Below are 24,581 nucleotides of genomic sequence, written 5' to 3'. Positions count from 1 at the left end.
GTAGCCTCCCAAGGGTTGCTTAAACAAGTGCGTTCATCTGTTAAATTGCTGGTCTACTGTAGTGTTTTACTGGAGTGGATATCAGCCAATAGCGACTATACAAGTGACGGTGATGTAGTAAACTGTCAAGTGTGCAACAAGAGTGTAAAATGTGATTAAAAAATTTGAAACTGAACAGCATTCGAAAACAACTTCACATCTCAGATCAAATGAGCAGAGTAAGAATACGCAAAAGCTACTTTTAACCGACGTAAAAACACTGTGTGTAGTTAGTACATTTTCTGCTGATATTTGTAAAGGTTTTATGTGCAGCAACATTCCACTGATAAATTGAATAATCCACATCTACGCTCGTTTCTTGAAAAGTATTACGCTAATCAATGGATACCAGATGAATCTACCGTTAGGAAGAACTATTTACATTCACTGCACGCCTCTGTCAGTGATTCAATATGATCTGACGTAGGAGGGGACTGTGTCTGGATATCAGTAGATGAAACAACCGATTCGTGTGGTCGATACATTGCGAACTTCACAGTGGGTAAATTATGTCCGGAAGAACCCGGCAAAACTCATTTACTTTCATGCAAAGTGCTAGAAAAACCAACCACGCTACAGTTGCAAAATTTGTTAACGATTCCCTGCGATTTCTGTGGCCTAGTGAATCACAGAGCGATTGTTACAAAGTGCGCTTTTTAGTTACAGATGCGGCTTCGTATATGTTGAAAGCTGGTCAGTCTTTTAGAGTATTTTTTTCCAAATCTCATCCATGTCACTTGTTTGGCCCATAGATTGCATCGTATTGCAAAAGAGATACAGACCAGTACCCTCTTTCCATCTGTCAACTAAGTAATTTCAAGTGGGAAAAAACTGTTCCTAAAAGCACCGGCTCATTTACAGTTGTACAATACTCATCTGCCTCAGGTTCCTCTTCCAATGGAACCTGTCCTCACAAGATGGGGAACTTGGTTATCGGCAGTACCGTTCTATCACGAGAACTTTAATAAAGTAAAAGATGTAGTTATAACTATTGATGATAGTCATACTGCGAGTGTTTGTGTAGCAAAGTGAGCATTTGAATCTGAAACTGTATATAAAGATATCAGTTTCATCCATGTGCATTATTCTTAACTTTCGAAGGCAATTAAAGGCCTAGAAACTCGTGATGCAACCCTGCACGAATCCCTTCAGTTAATTCAAAACATTATTAGTTCTTTAAATGGTGCCTCTAGTGAAGCTGGAGAAAAGTTAAAAGGAAACTCAGTGCGGTGTTGGACTCAAACCCAGGACTGAAGAAGATTCGATCCATAAGCAACTACATAAGTGGAATCAGGCAATCTTCGCCAGAAGAATGTTCAGGGTAGTCAATGCCAGTGTACAAGTATTGCCCAGTTACATCCATCGATGTAGAATGATCATTTTCAGCGTATAAATTAATTCTGTCCGACAACAGAAAGTCACTGACCCCTGAAAACAGTGAAAAACTCTACATAACCTACTACCATGGATCATTTTGCAAGGAATGAAACATGTTTGTCAGTTTAATACTGAGTTAAAATTAAATAATATGTTTGTTAAGTGTACTTTGTTTTATTTTTAGTGCATATTTTCAACATTTTTAGTGCATATGTGCATGCATATTTTTGGAGTTTTTAGTGCATATGAATCCAGGCCCTACTTATCAACTGTCGATGGTAGGTTCTGTGCCTACCATGGTTGTAACAGGTAACAGGGAATCAGGATTCGATTCCGGAGAGGGAGCCTGAGAAACGGCTACCACATCCAAGGAAGGCAGCAGGCGCGCGAATTACCCACTCCCGGCACGGGGAGGTAGTGACGAAAAATAATGATACGGGACTCATCCGAGGCCCCGTAATTGGAATGAGTACACTTTAAATCCTTTAACGAGTATCCATTGGAGAGCAAGTCTGGTGCCAGCAGTCGCAGTAATTCCAGCTCTAATAGCGTATATTAAAGTTGTTGCGGTTAAAAAGCTCATAGTTGGATTTGTGTCTCATGCTGTCGGTTTATCGCTCGTCAGTGTCTAACTGGCGTGGTTCGTGGGCCGCCCTGCCGGTGGTGGCGAGTCGAAAGGGCACGACCACCGTGGTTAACCCGCGTGCGGTTCCTGCGCGCCGTAAATGGACCTCGATGAAATCCTACCGCGGTGCTCTTCATCGAGTGTCGAGGTGGGCCAGCATGTTTACTTTGAACAAATTAGAGTGCTTAAAGCAGGCCGACTGCACCTGAATACTGTATGCATGGAATAATGGAATAGGACCTTGGTTCTATCTTGTTGGTTTTTGGAACCCAAGGTAATGATTAATAGGGATAGGTGAGGCCATTCGTATTGCGATGTTAGAGGTGAAATTCTTGGATTTCTGCAAGACGGACCGAAGCAAAAGCATTTGCCAAGTATGTTTTCATTAATCAAGAATCGAAAGTTAGAGGTTCGAAAGTGATCAGATACCGCCCAAATTCTAACCATAAACGATGCCAGCTAGTGATCCGCCAAAGTTCCTCCAATGACTCGGCGGGCAGTTCCCGGGAAACCAAAGCTTTTGGGTTCCGGGGGAAGTATGGTTGCAAAGCTGAAACTTAAACGAACTGATGGAAGGGCACCACGAGGACTGGAGCCTGCGGCTTAATTTGACTCAACACGGGAAACTTCACCAGGCCTGGACACCAGAAGGAATGACAGATTGAGAGCTCTTTCTTGATTTGGTGGCTGGTGGTACATGGACATTCTTAGCTGGTGGAGCGATCTGTCTGGTTAATTCTGATAACGAACGAGACTCTAGTCTGCTAAATAGTTGCATCCGGTATCCGTTCGTGCTACCGGCGACAACAAATCTTTTTAGAGGGACAGGCGGCTTCTAGCCACACAAGATTGAGCAATAACAGGTGTGTGATGCCCTTAGACGTTTTGGGCCGCACGTGCACCACACTGAAGGAATCAGCATGTCCTAGTCCGAAAGGACTGGGCAACCCGTTGAACCTCCTTCGTGCTAGGGATTGGGGCTTACAATTGTTCTCCATGAACGAGGAATTCCCAGTAAGCATGAGTCATAAGCTCGCGTTGATTACATCCCCGCCCTTTGTAGACACCGCCCGTCGCTACTACCGATTGAATGATTTAGTGAGGTCTTCGGACCGGTGAGTGGGATCTGCTTCACGCAGTTTCCGATGTGTCTGGAAAGATGACCAAACTTTATTATTTAGAGGAAGAAAAAATCATAACAAGGATCATTACCAAAATTGTTTTATCAAAAAACATTTGGAGGAGGAGGAGGAGGAGGAGGAGGAGGAGGAGGAGGAGGAGGAGGAGGAGGAGGAGGAGTCGGATCGCCTTGTGTGGTCCCCTCCTCCAGCAAGACTCCCTCAAGGAGCGAGACTCCTGCCGAGACCGCTGTTGCAAGCTCAGGCAAGTCCCGTACGTACTCTGGAAGCGGCGGCTCCATCCGTCGCAGACAGGAGAGTATCGCGGTCCGCCTCTCCTTCGATACAGACGTTCGGCATTGGGTACCTACCTCCCTCGCTCAGTGGAGCAGGGATAACACGAGGAGACCTGTCACAGCTTCGGCCCGGTGGGCAGGTTTTAAATGAACGCAACGCCCATGCTCGAAACACTTCTTAGCTCTGTGACGAGAAACCCATGAAAATGATTGTTTCACCTCCACTCACCGTGGAGAGAAGATCGAAAAATGAAAGAAAACAACCCTCAACGGTGGATCACTCTGCTCGTGGGTCGATGAAGAACATAGCAAATTGCGCGTCGACATGTGAACTGCAGGACACATGAACATCGATATTTCGAACGCACATTGCGGTCCATGGATTCCATTCCCGGACCACGCCTGGCTGAGGGTCGGTTGCTAAAACTGAATGCGACAAGGCATTCGAAGGGTGGGAGCGGCACGGTTCGTGCGGCCACGGCCGCCGTCGCATCTCTTGAGAGCTTCATCTCGGTGGAGCTGCACCGGTCGCCACCACCACTGAGAGTGTGTGAGACGGGAGGGTTTGTGCCGTTTCGCTGCCCTTGCCCCACGACCAAGCTCGAAAGTGTGTGCTGTGTGTGCAGCGACCGAACATTTTGTGCGATACGCACAAACCAAACATGACCTCAGAGAAGGCGAGACTACCCGCTGAATTTAAGCCTATTATTAAGCGGACGAAAATAAACTAACAAGGATTCTCTTAGTAGCGGCGAGCGAACTGGGAAGAGCCCAGCACCTAATCTCGCATGTTCACCCTGCCGAGAAATGTGGTGTTTGGGAAGGTCCACTCATCCCAGGAACCTGCGGCAAGTTCAAGTCCTTCTTGAATGGGGCCATGCTCCGCAGAGGGTGCCATGCCCATAGAGACCACTGCGGCTTTTGGGAGGATCTCTCCTTAGAGTCCGGTTGCTTGAGAGTGCAGCCCTAAGTGGGTGGTAAACTCCATTTAAGGCTAAATACAACCACGAGACCGATAGCGAACAAGTACTGTGAGAGAAAGTTGAAAAGAACTTTGAAGAGAGAGTTCAAGAGTACGTGAAATCGTTCAGGGGTAAACAAAACCCCCAAATATCTCCACCGGGGAGATTCAAGCCTTATCCGCGCCTCTTACCCTGCTTTGGCCAGATGGGTCCGTCCCCTGCACGGAGCAATCTGGCATCAGGGTGGTAACGGGTTTCTACTCGGCCGTTGTAGCCCCCAATGAAATCTTTAAAATCTGGTATCGAAAATTGTCATCACATGTTATTTCAGTTACTTCAAATTTAAAACTTTCAAATTTTTGGAATGCTTACTGGCCCAAATATGATTCTGAAACTACATAAGTATTCCAGACAAAACCAGACTGTCGACTATTAGTACAGAAAAGCCAGTTATTAATCATTTATTCACAACACTGAAAAAGACAATGAACACTTAGATTTATTGATGTAGGAATTCATTCCAACAAAAAATGTATTTAATGAAGGAGGAGAAACTTCTTGGTAGAAATTTTGTGTTACATTTATAAATGAAGTCTTCCCACAATCCAATCATTATATATGCATAATTAAATGCTAATTTCTACTGATTTGGAAAATTTAGTGCATTTTTATAAAAGTTAATATATTTTCCAATTAAACGTAAGAAACTTCATCTTATTTTCCGTATTGAACTGAGATCACAATAATTTAAAGTCTATCAAGTTCCACCTTTTCAATACTAATACAATGTTGTTGGATGATATTTACAACATTATTTATTATTACAGTACATGTTTCGGTGCTCTATTAAGTCACCATCATCAGCTGTTACATATTAGGGAAATTTAATATAACATAATAGATGTTTAGGATTTAATCAATAAATATTCTGTTGTAAATATGTATATGTATGAATTAATTATGACAATATTTTGTTTAATATTTAATATTTATATCGCCAAGTTTTTTCACATTTTCTAAATCAGCTGATGATGGTGACTTAATAGAGCACCGAAACATGTACTGTAATAATAAATAATGTTGTAAATATCATCCAACAACATTGTATTAGTATTGAAAAGGTGGAACTTGATAGACTTTAAATTATTGTGATATTTTCCAATCATCACGTTTTAGGGTGATTTTGAAAATTACAAGTGTATAATATAGTTTGAGTACATGTGAACTATGATATTATTACATGTTTTGGATCATGGTAAGCTAATGGGATCAATATCTACATTTTGTCAGTTTTGGCATAGAATATGTATTTCTTTTCCAGTACCGAGTCCCTCGTTAAAAATTTGCATGTGCAAAAAAATATTGTATAATTGTACTGTATTCAATAATATAATTATAAAAGCTAGCAGAAATATAATAAGCGACTTTAAATGTGGAAGATAGAGCAATAGCCACAACGAAAGCAAAATATGACATCACCAAACTCCAGAAACTTCCCCTGCCAACCGCTGTAGCGCTTTATTTTATTCGTATCAGAAGCAATACAACATATAAATTATTAGTTAAGAATGAGAAATAATTAGATAGGCCTAACTGGTAAAAAACACACTAGAGGTACATTCAAAGTAAGAATTATATCAATCGGACCAGAAAATGGCAAGATCTCGACCATTTGGTGTGACCTTCACTAAATCTTGCATGGTGCAAACGACAGGGCAGGAGTTGCAAAGAAGGAGGTGCGCCATGGTTTGTTGTTCTCTGCAGGCACAGAGGGTTAACTCTTCAGATAGACCCCACTTCTTCATATTGTTCTTAGATCGACTGACCCCAGACCGCAGCCTGTTCAGACTCTTCCATGTAGACCACAACTCTTCATAACCGGCTGGAAGAGTTTTAAGCGCTGTAAAAGCTAAAAGTCCAACTAATATGGCTCTACCTGACGGTGAACAACATTAGAAAACTAGAAAATGTTAAACCAAGATTTCTAAGAAGAGTTCTCTTAATATCTAGGTTCACAAGGAACAGTTATGCATGTATAATAACACAGGAATCCTCCTTTATCGAAAACATAAGAAGTTGTTTCGGGCTACCAGAAACACAAGCATACAAAACCACCATCGAGGAGAAATATAATAAATCCAGCAAGACACCGAGAGAAATAATGGACACAGAAGCAATGAAAACAGAAACCTGGAAGGGAGCGAACTTCGAGCTCCGCCATTTCTATAAAAGATTTGCCACCCACGGTTTCCATGGGAAAATATGTCAGAATGAAGCACACCACAAACCCAAGGAGGACTGAGTCTGCAAATTGTGCAACCAACCATGCCCCAAGTACCATTTGGCGAAATGTGGAAACAAAACTCAATCTTTAAACATGCTGACAAAAGACTGGTGAAAACCAATTCTAATCTAATGTACTCACTGTGTTTAATAAAATTAGAATTAAAATGCAGAAGGCTGAAAGAGTCTACCCAAATAGCTTTCAAAGCCCAATGGGGCAGTAATGATCGGAGCACACATCTGCCATTTTGAGGCAAAATCAGAGCTTGGTGCATGCAAACCATACAAAAATATCTTCAGGGCTACCAACAGTGAGGTTCGAACGCACTATCTCCCAACTGCAAGCTCACAGCTGCGCACCCCTAACCGCACGGCCATTTCACTCAGTCATCAGTATAACTTGGGACTGCACATTGTTGGCACATATGCAAGTTGTTGTTCATTTCATATACGCACGGTCTATCAATATCTGTATGAACATTTGTGAGAAAACTTAACTAGGAGCATGCAAAACTGTTTAACATTTGAGAATGTTCTGAACATTTCCTAAATGATTCAATATCTCAAACAGTAACAAGAAGAAAGAACGAGTCAAAAGGAATCAAACAAGTTCAAAATACACGAGAAAGCAGATCGCCGCAAGCCACAACTGAGTGTGTCTACTGATCCCGTCTAGGCTATGGAGATAGGTACGCCTGAAGACGCTCAAGAAGATGTAACTGAATCGATAAAGATCGGAAATTGCGTGAATTGACAACATTCGCAAAAGGAGACTCCAGGCCAATTTTTTTTCTAAACCTAAATTCTGCCATTCACTTATTTCTAACACCCACACTACGAACTCAACGCTGAAATTACCTGTGGCCATGGCTCCGACACAGCAACTATCTATGTGTTTGTTTCTTACTTCAGCACAGAAAAATTGCTAATCTGATTTATATTAATTTTCATAACTCAACTCTGTTAAACTAACTTAAAATTAAGGATGCATTTGTTTCATTAGTTGACAAAATATTGGATGTCTGGTCACATAAGGTACTTTTGATACCCGCACGAAGGTTAGCGCAGCATCGTCCAAGTGGAGACAGGTAACTACTGTTCTCCGTGATATGTGACGCTCTCCAGGAAACCATACCTTAAGTCGGAAAATTGCATTTTTGGTTTATTTTATATTTTGATAGTAGACAAATTTGTGACCATTTTAGTGAAAACCAGAAGTCTCTTGCTTAAAAACTGATCACTTTATGTATTGCTAGTGGCTTTATGTGGCACTGACACAGATAGGTCTTATGGCGATGATGGGATAGGAAAGGCCTAGGAGTTGGAAGGAAGCGGCCATGGCCTTAATTAAGGTACACCCCCGGCTTTTGCCTGGTGTGAAAATGGGAAACAATGGAAAACCATCTTCAGGGCTGCCGGCAGTGGGATTGAAGCCCACTATCTCCCGCATGCAAGCTCAAAGCCGTGCGCCCCTAACCACACGGCCAACTCGCCCAGTATTCCTTTATGTAACTTTGAAGTTGTAATCAGGAATGTTATTTGTTTTACGTCGCACAGACACAGATAGGCCTTATGGCAACGATGGGACAGGAAAGGCCAAGGAATGAGAAGGAAGCGGCCGTGGCCTTAATTAAGGTACAGCCCCAGCTTTTGCCTGGTGTGAAAATGGGAAACCACGGAAAACCATCTTCAGGGCTGCCGACAGTGGAGTTTGAACCCACTATCTCCCGGATGTGAGCTCACAGCCGTGCGCTCCTAACCGCATGGCCAACTCGCCCGGTCTTTGAAGTTGTAAGAGAGAATTTATTGAATTTCAAGAAAATCTATTGGAAAATGGGGTATGGTACTATGATAATATACTGTATTAAGGATTTATTTAAGGAAATTTAAGAAATTTTAAAAACTTTGACGGTTTCACTGGATAAAGGAATATCAGCTTTGCGTAATACAATTTTTATAAATATTTAGGAATTTTACTCTCCAGAAATTAAATATGTAAACAAGTTCAAAATTTGGAAAAAGTAAAAAAGAAAGTTTTAGTCTTGCGGCATTCACATACGCAGAAGTCTGTCATACGAACTCTGTCTTAAGATGTACAAATAAGATAAGGATATAATAATTATAATACTACTAGCAATGCTAATGTTAATAATAATAATAATAATAATAATAATAATAATAATAATAATAATAATAATAATAATAATAATAATAATAATAATAATAATAATAATGTTGGATATTTTAAAAGATAGTTCCAAAACTACACACAGTCAGTATCAATTAAGGATTTACATTACTAATCTATCTTGTATCCTGTAGTAACAAAACTGAATTGTTGTTAATTTTTCTGGAATGTTCTTAATTACATAAGGCTATTCCTTTTGCAAACACAATTCGTCTCTCTACTTGGTCTGGGTTAAGCAGCCTTCATGTCGTTTGGCCGAATCCCTTGTTTCTGCTGTGCAGTACTCTCAAATGTTGTTGAATACATATTTCATCCTTTCTGCAGTCATGCCTTTTGCTTCAAACTTCTTAGGTAGGTTCTGAAGAAGATTTTCTGCTTCGCAAATCTTCACAATTACAGTTGGACCATACAATTTTTGCTCACACGTTAAGTCCACAGGCATATTCTTTATCACAGTAAAATGAAAGATGTGATCTAAGGAACATTTTTTGAACCATATGCCAGTCATACATATTTATTAACTGGTTGCCAATTTCTTTTCCAATGATTACAGCTTTGTTACGTTTTGACTCAGGGGTGCTATCTTAAGTGACCAAGGCAATATCAATCAGTAAGAAGTATGTGTCACATGGTACCTTTTCTTGAGACCAAATGTCCAGTCACAAAAAAATTTCATATGACCCACTGGCAGCTAAGAAATAAGTTATTTCTTCATGTAAACCTGGCATATCTCTCCACGTGATAAAAGTTATTTTTATATTGTGCGATGCGCTTGTTGGCATGAAGAAACAAATCACAGCACTATGATCAGGCTCCTGTGCAGGCAATCTTAGTTAAAATTGCCAGTTATAAAATATGCAGCCCATTAAATGTCTATAATTGTAATTATGCATTATCTTGATGCATAAACTGGTTATTATTTCATATTTTGGTACAAGAATACAATGCAGGAACTTCATTAACAAAATGACACCGTAAGTCGCCAATGTTAAATTCCCATTTTGACTTAATGTATGGTTTTGTTAGATTGCACGGCTTGTTCCCAAAGATTTTGAAGACTTTTCTGTATGGTCACGTCAATGTCACACTTTTAATCACATGGTTCAAGGATCAGGCTAAAAGATGGTGTTCAAATCTAAAAATCAATATTTCTCGCCATTCCCACTATTTTCCTTCATGGCGTAAAATATTACCGTGCGATTTAAGGTATAGTTTCCTGGAGAGTGTCATATATAAAAATGTCGCAATACCTGAAGGCTAAATTTTACAGGACAGTGATAAAATGAGTTGTTCTCTTAAAGATTAGAAAGTCACTCTTTAGCCATGAAACAAGGATGCATTCTACATGGTATGGATATATTATGATTGGCATTGAGAGTAACACTCTTGAACCATGTCAGAAAAGAACATGTGTGACATAGAGGGAGACTTGACTCCACTATGCCATGTAAAGCAATGATAATTCTGGACAAAATATGGACCTTCAACTTGACACACAAAGATGCAGTATAAATAATTTCTATTTCTAGCCGAGTGCAGCCCTTGTAAGGCAGACCCTCCGATGAGGGTGGGCGGCATCTGCCATGTGTAGGTAACTGCGTGTTATTGTGATGGAGGATAGTGTTATGTGTGGTGTGTGAGTTGAAGGGATGTTGGGGACAGCACAAACACCCAGCCCCCGGGCCACTGGAATCAACCAATGAAGGTTAAAATCCCCGACCCTGCCGGGAATTGAACCTGGGACCCTCTGAATCGAAGGCCAATACGCTGACCATTCAGTCAACGAGTCGGACACAAAGATGCAGTAACAAGGGAGATTGCCAAAATGGCGGATGGACCTCAACCCTCAAGACTGGGCCAAACAGCGATAACAACATAATGGACACCATCCGACAGACAAACTTGAGTGGAGGACAGGTGGGGGTTACAGGAAGATTCCAAGCATGTTGAGGTGAAAAGTAACACACTGATATTCAGAGGACCCTAAATACCACATTTTAAGGATCTACGTATTGGAAAGAAACAAATAACAGAAGAAAAGCTGGGCCTGATGAGAAGGTAAAACTATCTGGAGACAGCAGTGTATGGAGACGTCGAGATTGTCCTCGTCCTTCTGTGCTTTGTTTCAACTGCTCTCCCTTCCCATACTAACCGTCTTTGTGTTCATACCATGATGTATTCTCTCTAAAGCTCTATGTACTTTTATATGACGTGACTGGATCCTTTTCTCCATTTGTGCTTGTCCTGTGTTCTTGGTGTCTCACCACCTGTTTTCATCTTCATATACCTCTTCCCTTTTCCTGTGTTTATCTGTCTTTCTTCTTGTCCTAAACTTCCACACATCAAGACTAAAGATCTGTCAATGAGTGTTGAAGCCTGCCCTCCAGATGAAGGTAAGCAAGGAAAGGAAGCAGAAAGGAACTCATCATGAGAGAAGAAACAGATGCAGAACTGCGACTGATGAAGAGAGCCAGTCTATTTGAAGACGTGGAGATTGTCCTTGTCCTTTTGTGTTTTATTTCTATTGTCCCTCATCCTCGTCACTGTGGTTATACCATTTTCCTTTTTTTCTCTATGGTTTAATGTCTCACTAACACATGAAAGGTTTTTGGCAACATAAGGATGGGAAAAGGCTAGGATTGGGAAGATAGCGTCCATAGCCTTAATTTATGTACGGCCCCAGCATTTGCCTGGTGTGAAAATGGAAACCATAAAAAAACCATCTTCAGGGCTGCTGATAGTGAGATTTGAACCCACCATGTCCCAAATGCCGCTTAACCTGTTATGTGCTCCTTATGTTCCTATTTCTCTCCACAATACTTGATTTTAAGGCTTTATGATGCACCATAGGAAATTTATCTCATTCTCTCAAGAAATATGGTGAGGTTAGGAGTGAAAGGAATTATATCACCCAGACTTCTTTACCTAATAGCTTTCGCAACTGCTCACAATCCCACAATGACCATTCTATTGTTTATGTACAGAAGGGAGAGTGCCTAACTTTCAAAAGAAGATCCTGTATTTGCCAGTCACATTTACATGAACTGGAAATATTGAAAAATTATATTCATCATAGAGAGTACAATGGTCCCACTTAGGATGAGTCAGCTTACATTGTGCTAAGCATGAGTAGAGAAGGAACGCACTCACCAAATGGATTGTAGACGGGCTGTTTGTGCCTGTTGCAAGGGTAAATGATAGAGGTGATGAGCTGGCGACCAAATCTACGCTCATACAAGGCACTCACGGCAAGGGAAGCCACGAAAGAGCAGTCGGACACAACCTGCAAGCAAGAAGAATTAAATGAGGACAGTAGTCACAGTCAACATACATACACACCATCTTCATCTCAGATGGTTTTGCCTTTCAGTGTTCAGTCTGCAAACCTCTGTGAATCAACTATGTACCTCTTTAATCCTCTCTTTGCAACTAGCTTCATGGCCTCATTTAGTTCTCTTAGATCATCAGCCCAGAGGCTGGTTGGATCCTCAAATAGCACCACCAAAGGTTATGAGGCTGTAAGGAAACTGCAAAAACTGATGGCAGCGCCTAAATGAGGCATACTAGGAAGATGAGGAGGTAGTTTGCCATTGCTTTCCTCACATTTAGTTCTTTGCCAGATATATTTAAACCATTAAAACCCTAGTCCAACCATCATCTTCGTGGTTTCCCTCTGCTTCTTATTACCCTCCATGGTTGAGTCCATTATCCTCCCTTTTCTTACATGACCCCACCACCAAAGCTGGTTTATACAGTTTCATTCATCGTGTATTACTCTTCACTTAGCCCTTACCTCCTCATTCGAAGTACCTACTTGCATGCAATCATTCTTGCTACCTTCACATCTGTTACTTCCAGTTTATGTTTACTGTAACCTTTGAGTGGGTCACAAACATGACAAAATAATAAAAAATAAAAAATAAAAAAAGGAAAAGAAAAAAAAGAAAAGAAAAAAAGACAGCAAAAACAAGGTTATAGGAAACTGGAACAACAGTAAAGGAAGCTAAGTCTAGGATTGAACCTTTTACTTTACTGGAGATATAAGTTTAAACAAGAAAGTCAGTTTTATACCAATTTATTAAATATAACGAAATATTTAAATGCACAGGTGGGAAATGAATGAAGGAGAAAAACTAGTTAAGGTTCGTGAGTGGAATGGGATGATTATGGGTAACACATGGTTTTGGAAGAAAAACAGCAGGACAATTACAAGATATTATTGGAGTAACAGAAGAATAAGTCTGGCCCCGCAGTGTAGGGGGATGCCCCCGCCTGTCACCCGGCGGCCCCGGGTTCGATTCCCGGCCGGGCCAGGAATTTTTTAATTGTAATGATTAATATCCCTGGCTTGGAGACTGGGTGTTTGTGACATCCTTAATCTTCCTTTCCTCACACACAACATTCCACACTACCGCCATTCCAATTACACGCAGGTTCATACAATATGGTGCCAGTAGGGGCAAAAGATCCACATAGGTCGACGCCCTGAACCAATAGCATTAAAAACAAAAAAAACCAGAAGAATAAAATCAGTCATTGATTACTTTCCGGTGGGAAGGACAAATCATAGACAGCTGATGCACATAACAGCTTTACCAGGAGAGGCATTTGATGGAGATAACTCAGAGTTGTGATAGCAAAAATGAGAGTGGAGAAAATTAAAGATAAGAGGTAATAAAATAAAAGTGGGGAAATTAAAAGATAAAGTACAGGAAGAATTCCTAGAGAGACTGAAACAACAAGTTCTTAGGAAATATGGAAGATGAATGGCCCAACTTTAAAATAATATTTGTAAGTGGGGCACAGAGTGTCTGTGGTAGAACATCAACGAGATTGAAAGAAAAAGAGACACCGTGGTGAAATAAGAAGGTAAGACAAGCAGTGAAAGAAAAGAAGAAAGCATGGCAAGAATGGAGTAGAGATAAAAAATAAGAAAGCAAAGGACGTATCTTGATAATAAAAATAAATGTAAGAAATTGGCTAGAGAAGAAACGTTGGGAAGAATTTATATAAAAGGTGGAAAATATAGTAATGCCATATGAAATTATACAAAGTAGTACAAAAGAAAATGTTTATATAAAACTAATGAAGGAGGAAGGTGGAGAGTTGATAACACATCCCGAAGAAATAAAGAGAAGATGGAAGGAGTATTTTGATAAGCTGCTAAATGTCAGAAACTGTGCAGAAGAGACTGTAGTAATATAGTGTGATGACTCTACAGTAGATATAACAATGTTAGAGGTGGAATTAGTAGTCTGTAAAATGAAAATGGGAAAGGCACTAGGGATGTATGAAATATCTGGAAATGATAAAGGCTACTGGACTTGTTGGACTACAATGGGTGTACAGATTTTTAAAGTGCTTATGGAAACAGGAACATGTGCCAGAAGATTGAGGAAAGGGAATAATACCAGTATTTAAGAAGGGGGACAAAAAAGTGTTGTGATAACTATAGAGGAATCACACACTTATCACAAGTGGCAAAAATGCTGGAAAGGATATCAGATAGGATAATGACAAGAAAGATAAGAGAGTTACAAGAGGAACAGTATGGCTTTAAAAATGGAAGGTCTACAGCAGACCCTATCTTCATCATGATGCAATTAATGGAAAAGAATTGGGAATATCGGCTGGATCTGGTCATGACATACAGATCTAACAAAAGCATATGATAGTGTTCGCAGGGAGAAGGTTTGAGAAATCATGGTAAAAAAGAGATTGGGTACACAAATTGTAGAAATGGTGCAAGCAATGGGCAAGAACAGTGTCAACAGTGTACAGACTCCATTTAGAAATGAAACTGGACTAAGACAGGAGAGTGTGTGGTCACCTCTTTTGTTTCTAATGGTTATGGACAAAATTGTAAAGGAGACAAAGGAAGCATATAGGAATAAATGTTGAATTTGTGTGTCTCATCTGTGATTGTGAAGTCCAGGAAGTTAATTGATCTGTTGGTTTCAACGTTCTGTTGTGAAGTTGCTGCACTATTAAGTTATTGAATAGGAGGCATAGTTCAAGTTGTCCTTTACTCCCATTGAAGTGGATTACAGTGTCATGCACATTTCTGTGATAATATATGATTTTATTTATTTATAAGTGGGTGCCCTGAAGTAAAAAAATGTGTTTCCTATGTCACTGATGATAATCAAAAGATCTGCTAATATATTCTTTAGATATAATCAGTTACATTTCCATCTAATTTGGCAGTAATGCAGTTATGGTGCTTTTTTTTTTTTTTTTTTTTTTATACGATCTAAGCATTTGTTCCCTCATTGTAGGTTTTGGGATCTCTTTTTCTAGTATTGAGAGTATTTTATGTGTAGTGGCTACTAGTTCTGTTTGTTCTTTAATGTATCCTGTAACTATTTTACTTATATTTGTCACTAAATTATCTAGTACATTCCAATTTAATGTACATGGAATACTGTAATTTAGACCTTTATTTAGCAGACCCATCCCTTCCTTATTAAAATCTTTACCTGTCATGTTGATTACTGCAGGATGAATATCCTTTCTTACAGTTGATCGTTCTTGGATATGTTTGTCTGACTGTGCATTTGTCAGTTGGCTGATTTTCTTAAGATGAATTGCTTGTATTTCGATTGTAATGTGAGTAAGTACAGTTCCTCAATAAAATACTCTTCATTAAACATACTTAATGCTAATATTATTCACTTAATATCTTGGGCATATTTAGAAGGAATTTTTCTGTTATTTGCTTTGTTGTGGTAGCACTGCAGTCAGCTGGTGCTTCATCAGCCTCTTTAACGTGAAGTATTTGATCATATATATTAAATGAATTAGTGTGTTTTTGGAAGTTAAATGCTTCTATTAATTTAGAGAATTATTCTCTTTTGTGTTTTATATACAGGAAACACTAAACAGACATTGTACTTTCAGATTTTTGTGTGAAGTTTTGTCACGAATCAAAAGTGAGGTTATGGGTAAGGCAAGCGATTTATCTCCTCGGAAAATAGCAGTTGCACATGTTCTTTTACAAGAAAAGACACTTGCAGAGGGCCATAGTACAAAAACTGAATACATCCCAAAAATCTGTCATCAGAATCAAAAAACAGTGCAGTAAAGGGCAAGAATACCAACGGAATCGTAGTGCGAAATGTGGATGTAAACAAAAACTTAGTGACAGGGTGTGAGGAAACTTAAAACGCTTGTCCTACAAAACAGGAAATCACTTAATAAGGAACTCTCCTTCATGATGCACGAGTATGGAGTGGATGTGTCGCCAAGAACAGTGCGAAGAACACTCGGTAGGGAAGGATTTCAAACTTGTCGGCCTTGGAAAAAAGCCAAGATCACTCCAACGGCTGTGAAGCGCCTTAAGTGGGCTACAGGCCTCAAACACTGGACCCCATTAGACTGGCAAAAGGCAAATCCTTTTATTTATTTCTACAATAAATAGACATCAAAACTTCACTTAGAAGGACATAATTAAGATGAAACTGAAAAAAGAGTAACATCACTACCAAGATCTGGCATCACGATCCAGAAATAAGAACAAACTGTGTAAATTTGGTAAATAGTATGCCTCAAAGACTCCAGTCTGTTATCAAACACAAAGGAATGCATACCAAGTACTGATCATTGTGTAGGATTAATTAATTATGTAATTTTATGTAAATAAGGACTGGTGAGTTGCAAAATTGATGTTGAGTCTAATAATTTGGCCACCCTCTGAATTTGCAACTGAAGATTGTAGAGTTGTAGACTGAGCTGTCATTGCTTCTTATATAATGCTTGCAATTCTCCGTTTCCTTTCAGCAAACTAAACTACTTTCTTTGTGCTGACTGTTTCTTGTTTAAATCAACATTTCCAGAGAAAAGCAACAGCAACCACTACAATCATACATAACTCCTCATGCCACCCAACTTTACAAAAAAATAGCAGGCAATATTTCAAGTTATGCTTCAGAGATAATTAAAACTTTTTTTTTTTTGCTAGGGGCTTTACGTCGCACCGACACAGATAGGTCTTATGGCGACGATGGGATAGGAAAGGCCTAGGAGTTGGAAGGAAGCGGCCGTGGCCTTAATTAAGGTACAGCCCCAGCATTTGCCTGGTGTGAAAATGGGAAACCACGGAAAACCATCTTCAGGGCTGCCGATAGTGGGATTCGAACCTACTATCTCCCGGATGCGAGCTCACAGCCGCGCGCCTCTACGCGCACGGCCAACCCGCCCGGTGATAATTAAAACTAACATTACCTGAAGAATGTAGGACTAAAGAAATTCAATTCAGAAAAGCAAATGGCCACAAAACATGGACACAATCCACATATGATAGAGAAAATGCTTAGAAACATCAACAAGAATATTGCAGAAAAATAAATGCAAGAACATAAACACCAAAAACAACATATGCAGAATCACAGCATACCATTAATTGAAAAAGCATTTTACCAAATACGGTATCTAGAGCCCTCAAGAAACCAAATATACTCATCAGCTTCTCAACCATAAACAACCTGGGTCAGATCCTACCACACTCAGTCAATACACCAGATAAATTCAAACAGACTGGTGTATATAAAATCGGCTGTAAAAACTGAATAATTTTACATGGGATAAAATGGAAGAAAATTTGAGATCAGATTTCAATAACACTAGGCAGCACTTTGGCTACATAAGCATTAAGTCAGCAGTTGCAGCACATCTACATGATACAGGAGATGAAGTACCATATACATAGAATTCTTTCGCCATTTTACACACACGTCAAAAAGGGATAAAACTAAGCAGAAACTCTAGAAATTTATAGACATCAATTAACACACATTGATGACGGACCCCTGAACAGAGGCTGCTACCGCACGTAGACCGGATAGTTCAAGCCTTCAAGAAAGAAATAACACTGCTGCACTCATAACTACTGTAACTTGAAAATTATTCAAAATATTGACCTCAAACTTGGAACATGCACTCACTACGTTAGTTCTCTGTACGGTGTGATAAATTTCAAAGCAATACCATTTGTGGCTCCATTTAATAGCTAAGCACTGTGTAGTATATTCAAGTATAAAAGGATTTCTCTTTACAGTTACTCCCCATTTAGTGTTAGTTGTTAGTCATTAGAAATATCTAATTCACTGTCACTCGGTACCTATTATAACCGGTCTGTACTTAGTTAATCACAATTATCGGTAGCCGTCGGCAACTGAATACGACGCGCCATGTTGACTGCACCAGAGCTCCAGGGAATAGCTCTACATATCCAACATTATTTTGTTAAATACATGAAGGTTTAAAGAAAAAAAGATGCAGCAATAATTTATATTCTATGACTAAACCGTTTGGAACTCCTAATCTCGCCCGCAATTTCCTCAGTAATCAAGGAAATACGAGGTGCATAAAAGCGAGAATTCTTGTAGCCCAGCACCTACTGTCGGCTGTCACCTATCGTCAGCTGATAAACTATGAGAATTCTCAGGGTTCATCACCCATGTGGATATCAGACAATAAATCTGCATATAAATGTTGAAATACATTGTCGTCACATAGGGCACGTTGCCATGGGTACACCATCTTGTACAATGATTCTCGGCATGTATATACAAAGTTTCCATTGCTACAAACACCGTACAATTAAAAAAAAACCCACTAAAATCTATGACCCCTCTACTCCATGACATGATTGAAAGTAGTTAAAATTATAGCCAACAGATAGCACAACAAGCTACAAATGATGCCCCTGTGTAAAAGTTGAGATCTCCGGGACCCGTCAACAACCGCTGGCCGCAGTACTATGGAGATCTCTGGGGCCGGTCGTCAATGTGTTAATAGATCCTCAACATAAGCTCAATGATAAAAGTGAAAATGAATATTTAAAAACAATATTAAGCTTTAGCAGCAACTGTATATTTCTGAGATGACATACACCTATAGTTGACCCAACATAAATGTAATAAATTCATAATGCACATACCCCTACTGTAGCCTCCGTGGCTCAGACGGCAGCGCGCCGGCCTCTCACCACTGGATATCATGGTTCAAATCCCGGTCACTCCATGTGAGATTTGTGCTGAACAAAGTGGAGGCAGGACAGGATTTTCTCCGGGTACTCCGGTTTTCCCTGTCATCTTTCATTCTAGCAGCACTCTCCATTAACATTTCATTTCAATTGTCAGTCATTTATCATTGCCCCAGAGGAGTGAGGCAGCTTCGGCAGACGGGACATTTCCTATCCTCGCCGCTAGATGGGGGTTTCATTCATTCCATTCCTGACCCGATCGAATAACTGGAAACAGGGTATGGATTTTCGCATACCCCTACTCTTAAATGAAGTAACACGATATTCTTTGAAAACAATTGTGTATCAAAAAAAGCACAAATTACATGTCACCATTTCACCGCCACCTGACATCCAGGTCCATGACTAACCGGTTAGCATGCTGGGCTTTGGTCCAGGGGTCCTGGGTTCGATTCCCAGTTGGGCCAGGGATTTTAACCTTCATTGGTTAATTCTGATGGCTCGTGTGTGTGTGTGTGTGTGTGTGTGCGCGCGCGTGTGTGCTGTCTTCATCATTAGAAATTATCACAGACACACAGGTCACCATACAAAGTCAGCTGCACCACGTCTCTTCAGAGGTCACACGGCGTTATTATTGGCACCTGATGGAGCAAAATCTCTAAATCACATTGACAGTGTGGAGTGAAACAGTTAATAAAAACTGTGACTGGTAACAGTTTTAATTATTCATAAAGAATTCACAATCTCGGACAAGACCTACATAAAAATATGGTTATGTTTAAGATACTTTCTTTATTGTAAGATATTTTCGGAAGCACTTATTGGAATGGAGTCCTGGTTTCTTGGGCAGGTTCCACGAAAATTGATGTCTCCTACTCATCGTTTTCCAGTCTGAACATAAGGAACAATCTTTCATTTTCCTGTCCTCCGGAGCATCAAGGATGAGATAAGAAATTAACATCCGAATCACTACCATCATGTAACTGCTTATATAGTTTCCATGCATGCCATGTCTAGTGAACACCATGTTACAACAGAATGTAAATATTATTCCATGGATGATGTATTTCCAGAGATAGCACTTTTAAAGTGATAAATTATTAGTGGAAGTTAAAAGAGAAAGAAATAAGGGAAAAGTTTCAAGAGGATCTGAAGAAAGAAATTCCCAAAGACGACATGAACAGTCTGGAAGAGGAATGGACATGTATCAGAAATGGATTTGTAAAGTGTGCAGTAAAACAATAGTGACTATCAGGGAGGAAAAAGGAAAACGAGACTCCTTGGTGGAACAGCAGAGTAAAGGAAGCAGTTAAAGAGAAACAAGTGGCTTGGAGGAAGTGGATAGGCAGTAACAGTACAGAGAATTGGCAGAAATAATTATAAAGAAGCCAAAAAGGTATGTAAGAAAATAGTACAAGAAGAGAAACGGAGGAGCTGGGAAAGTTTCACAGAAACTTTACAGGAGGATATAAAGGGAAGTAAAAAGTTACTGTATGGTTTGGTGAAGAACAGTTTACAAAATAGGGAAGATACAAAATTTGTAAAAGCTGAAACAGGGCAGATATTGATGCAAAGAGATGACATACTAAAAAAAGGTGGAAAGAATAATTCTCAGAATTGCTAAATATTAAATACAGTGAACTGGTAGATGAGAAGGAGCAAGAAGAAACAGTGGGCAAAAAAGAAGAACAAGAAAAGGATATATCGATGTTAGAAACAGAGGAAGCCATACAAAAGATGAAGAGGCTGTAAAGAAGCAGGAGTGGATGAGGTAACTATGGAAATGATGAAAGCAGCAGGACCAATAGGGCAACAGTGGCTGTATAGATTATTTAGAATAATCTGGAGGAAGAAAGAGATCCCAGAAAAGTGGGGAAAAGGTTTAATTATCCTGATATTTAAAAAAGGTGATAGAAAGGAATGTAATAACTACAAGATCATCCTTATTGCTCATGTAGCTAAGATATTTGAGAAAGTATTGGAAGGAAGACTGAGGAGGAAGTTAGGAGAAATGGAAGAAGAACAGTATGGTTTTAGGAAAGATAGATCAACATTTGACCTGATTTTTACATTAAGACATATGATAGAGAAAAGATGGGAGTTTGGAAAAGACACGGTGATGACATTTATTGACACTGAGAAAGCTTATGACACTGTGCCTAGACAGTTGGTATGGGACACATTAAGGAAAAAAACAAGTTAACAGAGTGAAAGTGCAAATGATAAAAGCTACGTAAAAAATTTGTGTTAGTAGTGTGAAGACTAGTATAGGAAAAACAAAATGGTTTAAAGTTGAAACTGGTCTCCGACAGGGAAGTGTACTAATCAGGAGATAGAAAAGTTTGGGATGAAAGTAAGCACAGAGAAAAGTAAAACAATAGTGATGACAAGAGAAAGGAAGGAAGGAAGGAAGGAAGGAAGGAAGGAAGGAAGGAAGGAAGAGGAAAGATAAAACTGAATGGTAAAATTCTGGAAGTGGTTAAAAGTTACAAGTACTTGGGAAGTGTGATCACAGAAAATGGAAAGATAAATGAGGAAATTGGGAAAGAATACAACAAGCAAACAGCTTCTACCAGAGCATAAAGGGTACTTTTTGGAACAAAGATATCCCAAAGAAATGTAAGAAAGTATTATATGTGACCTATTATGAAACCATACTAACCTATGCAGCTGGATAGTGGACTACAACAAAACGAGAGGAGAGTAGAATACAGGCAGCAGAGATGAAATTCCTAAGAGGTATCGAGGACAAGATCAGAAAGGACAGAATTAGAAATGAAGAGATAAGGAAAAGGACAGGAACATCAAGACAGGATAGAAACAACAAAGCTAAAGTGGTATGGGCATATGATGAGAATGGGAGAAGAGAGTGTGCCAGAGAAGTTAACAGGAAAGAAATCACGAGGAAGACCCCGAAAGAGGTGGACAGATTTAGTGTGCGAAAGCATAGAGAAAAGGGGAGGAAAACCAGAAGATGTACTTAAAAAAGGAGAAGAGTGGTGGAGAGACAGGCAGCGATGGAGGTCCTTGATTCACAACCCGACCCGGGAAGCTGGAAACGGGAAATGAAGATGATGATGAAATTATTCATGGATGTCGGCAATCTACTGAGAAATAATTATGCTACATACAAGGTAAAACATATCTAACATTTACCACAAATTTATATGAAATCTAACCTTTAGGACCAAAACTGCATTTTAGCAACGTCGGCCAGACCGACATTGAACCCCAAAATGGTTAAACGCAAGTTGAATGAGTTCCGCCATAAGCACAAAGGGGTAATGTCACAAACGTGATACCAGCTTTCGTATGTTTGATTTAGTACCACATAGCACGAGTCTTAACCGTTTCACTCCTGTAATAGTTTTCTCGGTCTGAGCTAAGCGGTCCGTCAGTGCTGCCGTCAAAGAAATTTGATTTTCTGGAAATGAGCTTGTATACTACTGTGGTCTGCTGGCCATTTTCAACTACTTAGATTCTTTGTTTGTACAGATGGTGGAATAAATGCTTCGAAACAATGTGACAATGTAGGCCGAGAATGTACAGGGGGCCAACTGACGCTACAATCCTAGAGAGAGACGACACTGATGGTGCAGCAGCAAGCAAAACAGTACTGTTGTTGAATTGTTGTGGCTTGCGATAGGAAGTTCCATAGAAGAGGCTGGAAGTTAATTTAATGAAGAATGTACTCAAAATGATCTGGAAGTGAAAACTATAAGAATCTTCTGTGGCCTATGTAATGAGCAAAGCTGATGAATGGCAAGCAGTTACGAGATAGTTGTGAGTGTGTGATGTAGCGTGTCAATGAGTGAGTCTGTCAGATCGCAACGCAGAATTCAACGAGGCTTGTAAGCTGTGAAGTGAATTGTTTTGGAATGCCACTGCGCATGGAGGCCCCATTGGAGAACACTAGTCTGACGTGACAGAGGGCTATGCGTTAGATTATGTTTGAGAGTACAAACTGTGTCAGGTGGAAAACTCAAACGCGAGCAAACTTGTAAATAACTGTAAACAGTAGTTCAATTACTTTAATGGACTGTAAAACATACTTCTCCGAATAGTAATTTTAGTTTTCTGGGCTCTGATAAGAATCTGCTATAACATATTTCTTACAAAAACACTAGTAGACGTAGTATTATAATTTGGAAAAAAATAAATTATTCGTCTGCACAAAAAAAGAGCTGATGGACTCATTTCATGGAAGGAAAAATGTAACAGTTTCATAGGATGATTATTACACAAAATGGACTACATTGACAATCATGAAATATAAAGGTGGTGGTGTAGAATGCATAATGAATGCTTCGTAATGTCTATTAAGATATCATTGAGTATATTTCAGTGCATACCTAACTCTTTCAAAATATTCAAAGTGTATTTTTTAATACCTCCCCTGCTACTGAATAACAAGCCTTTCAATGACCAATTTTCAAATTGGATGTTGTAATGTTCGGTTAAATATGGGAGGCATAGTTCATAAATATCTCCTGTTTACGTGGTAACCTCAATCGCCTACTCAATAATGTCTCTTTCAAAACGTATAGTTGGATCTAACACTAAAGCAGTGTGCTTTCTTAATAATAATGTTATTGGCTTTACATCCCACTAGCTACTTTTACGACTTTCGGAGACGCAGAGGTGCTCAAATTTAGTCCTGCACGAGTTCCTTTACCGCCCAGTAAATCTACCGACACGAAGCTGACATATCTGAGCACCTTCAAATACCACCGGACTGAGCCAGGATTGAACCTGCCAAGTTGGGGTCAGAAGGCCAGCGCTCTGACCGCCTGAGCCACTTAGCCCGGCTAGTGTGCTTTCTTGGATGAATGGCAATGTCAGTTCTTCTACTGGACCATGTAGAGGACACACAGTGAAATACTTCATAAACTTGCCACTTCATTTTTCCTAATGCTGAAGGTAGAGCTGATCTAACCCTGTGATGGCAGTAATTTTGCAGTGCTCCCTTGCAGTAGCAATGAAGATTGTTATTAATTAATTGTTTACTTTTCCATATGTTTCCTAGTGTTTTGTTCATCTTGCTGTACTTTTGACAGATTGAAAAGTTAAAGGTTTAATCTAAGCCATTTCAGATAAATGTATATGGTACTCGTATTTAGAGTTAAACTTTAGAAACCAACTCATAAGTTACATTTACATGAAAGCATTATGAGAACTTAAAAAAATGTTTATGTAATGCACACTACAATATTACCAAATCTAATTTTTTTTCACACCTCTTTCTGGCAACAATATGTCCCGCTATCATTTTATAAGCCGTAAAGAGTGCAACTGCTGGCGACGACTTCTTTCATTTTCATTTGGAGATGGTTTCATAGTTTTCTTATAGGGTATCTTGAGAGAATGATCTTCCAATTTGTCTTTCATTCTGACCCAGTCCAAAACCATAGAAATCCCATTATTCTTTTGCTGACATATTGTATGCACAACAAAATCATGTACAACACAACTGACCAAGTCACAGTGAGACTGACTAATGCTGCAAGGTTAAACCAGGATGCTGTGTTGGAAGCACAGGGCGAGTTTAGCAGGCTCGCGTAAGTACAGTAATAGGAAACTGTGTTGACCTTGGGTGCATTCCTCTGGCCTGCTTAGTAACAACTACCAATTTTTTACAGAACTGCTTCCACTTTACCCATATATTTCTTTTATCTATAATGTTTTATAATTAATTAACACAGGACATA

At 39.6% G+C, this 24,581-nt stretch overlaps 1 protein-coding gene and 1 non-coding gene across 6 annotated transcripts in view; one reads left to right on the top strand and one right to left on the bottom strand.

Annotated features, from left to right (window-relative positions):
* LOC136873775 (calpain-7) overlaps positions 1-24,581 on the bottom strand; it is a 144,459-nt gene that overhangs the window by 71,670 nt on the left and 48,208 nt on the right. For all 5 annotated transcript variants that reach the window (XM_067146987.2, XM_067146988.2, XM_067146989.2 and 2 more), the window contains one exon: positions 12,039-12,171. In XM_067146987.2, coding sequence (XP_067003088.2) covers positions 12,039-12,171 — 133 coding nt within the window. The remainder of the gene's footprint in view (positions 1-12,038; positions 12,172-24,581) is intronic.
* LOC136875144 (5.8S ribosomal RNA) lies at positions 3,717-3,871 on the top strand. Its single transcript, XR_010860394.2, has one exon. It is a non-coding gene; the product is annotated as a 5.8S ribosomal RNA (ribosomal RNA).

Source organism: Anabrus simplex, chromosome 5, assembly GCF_040414725.1.
Source record: "Anabrus simplex isolate iqAnaSimp1 chromosome 5, ASM4041472v1, whole genome shotgun sequence".
Taxonomy (NCBI): domain Eukaryota; kingdom Metazoa; phylum Arthropoda; class Insecta; order Orthoptera; family Tettigoniidae; genus Anabrus; species Anabrus simplex.
Note: the sequence above shows the minus strand (reverse complement) of the source record. Positions and strands in the feature narration are given on the sequence as shown.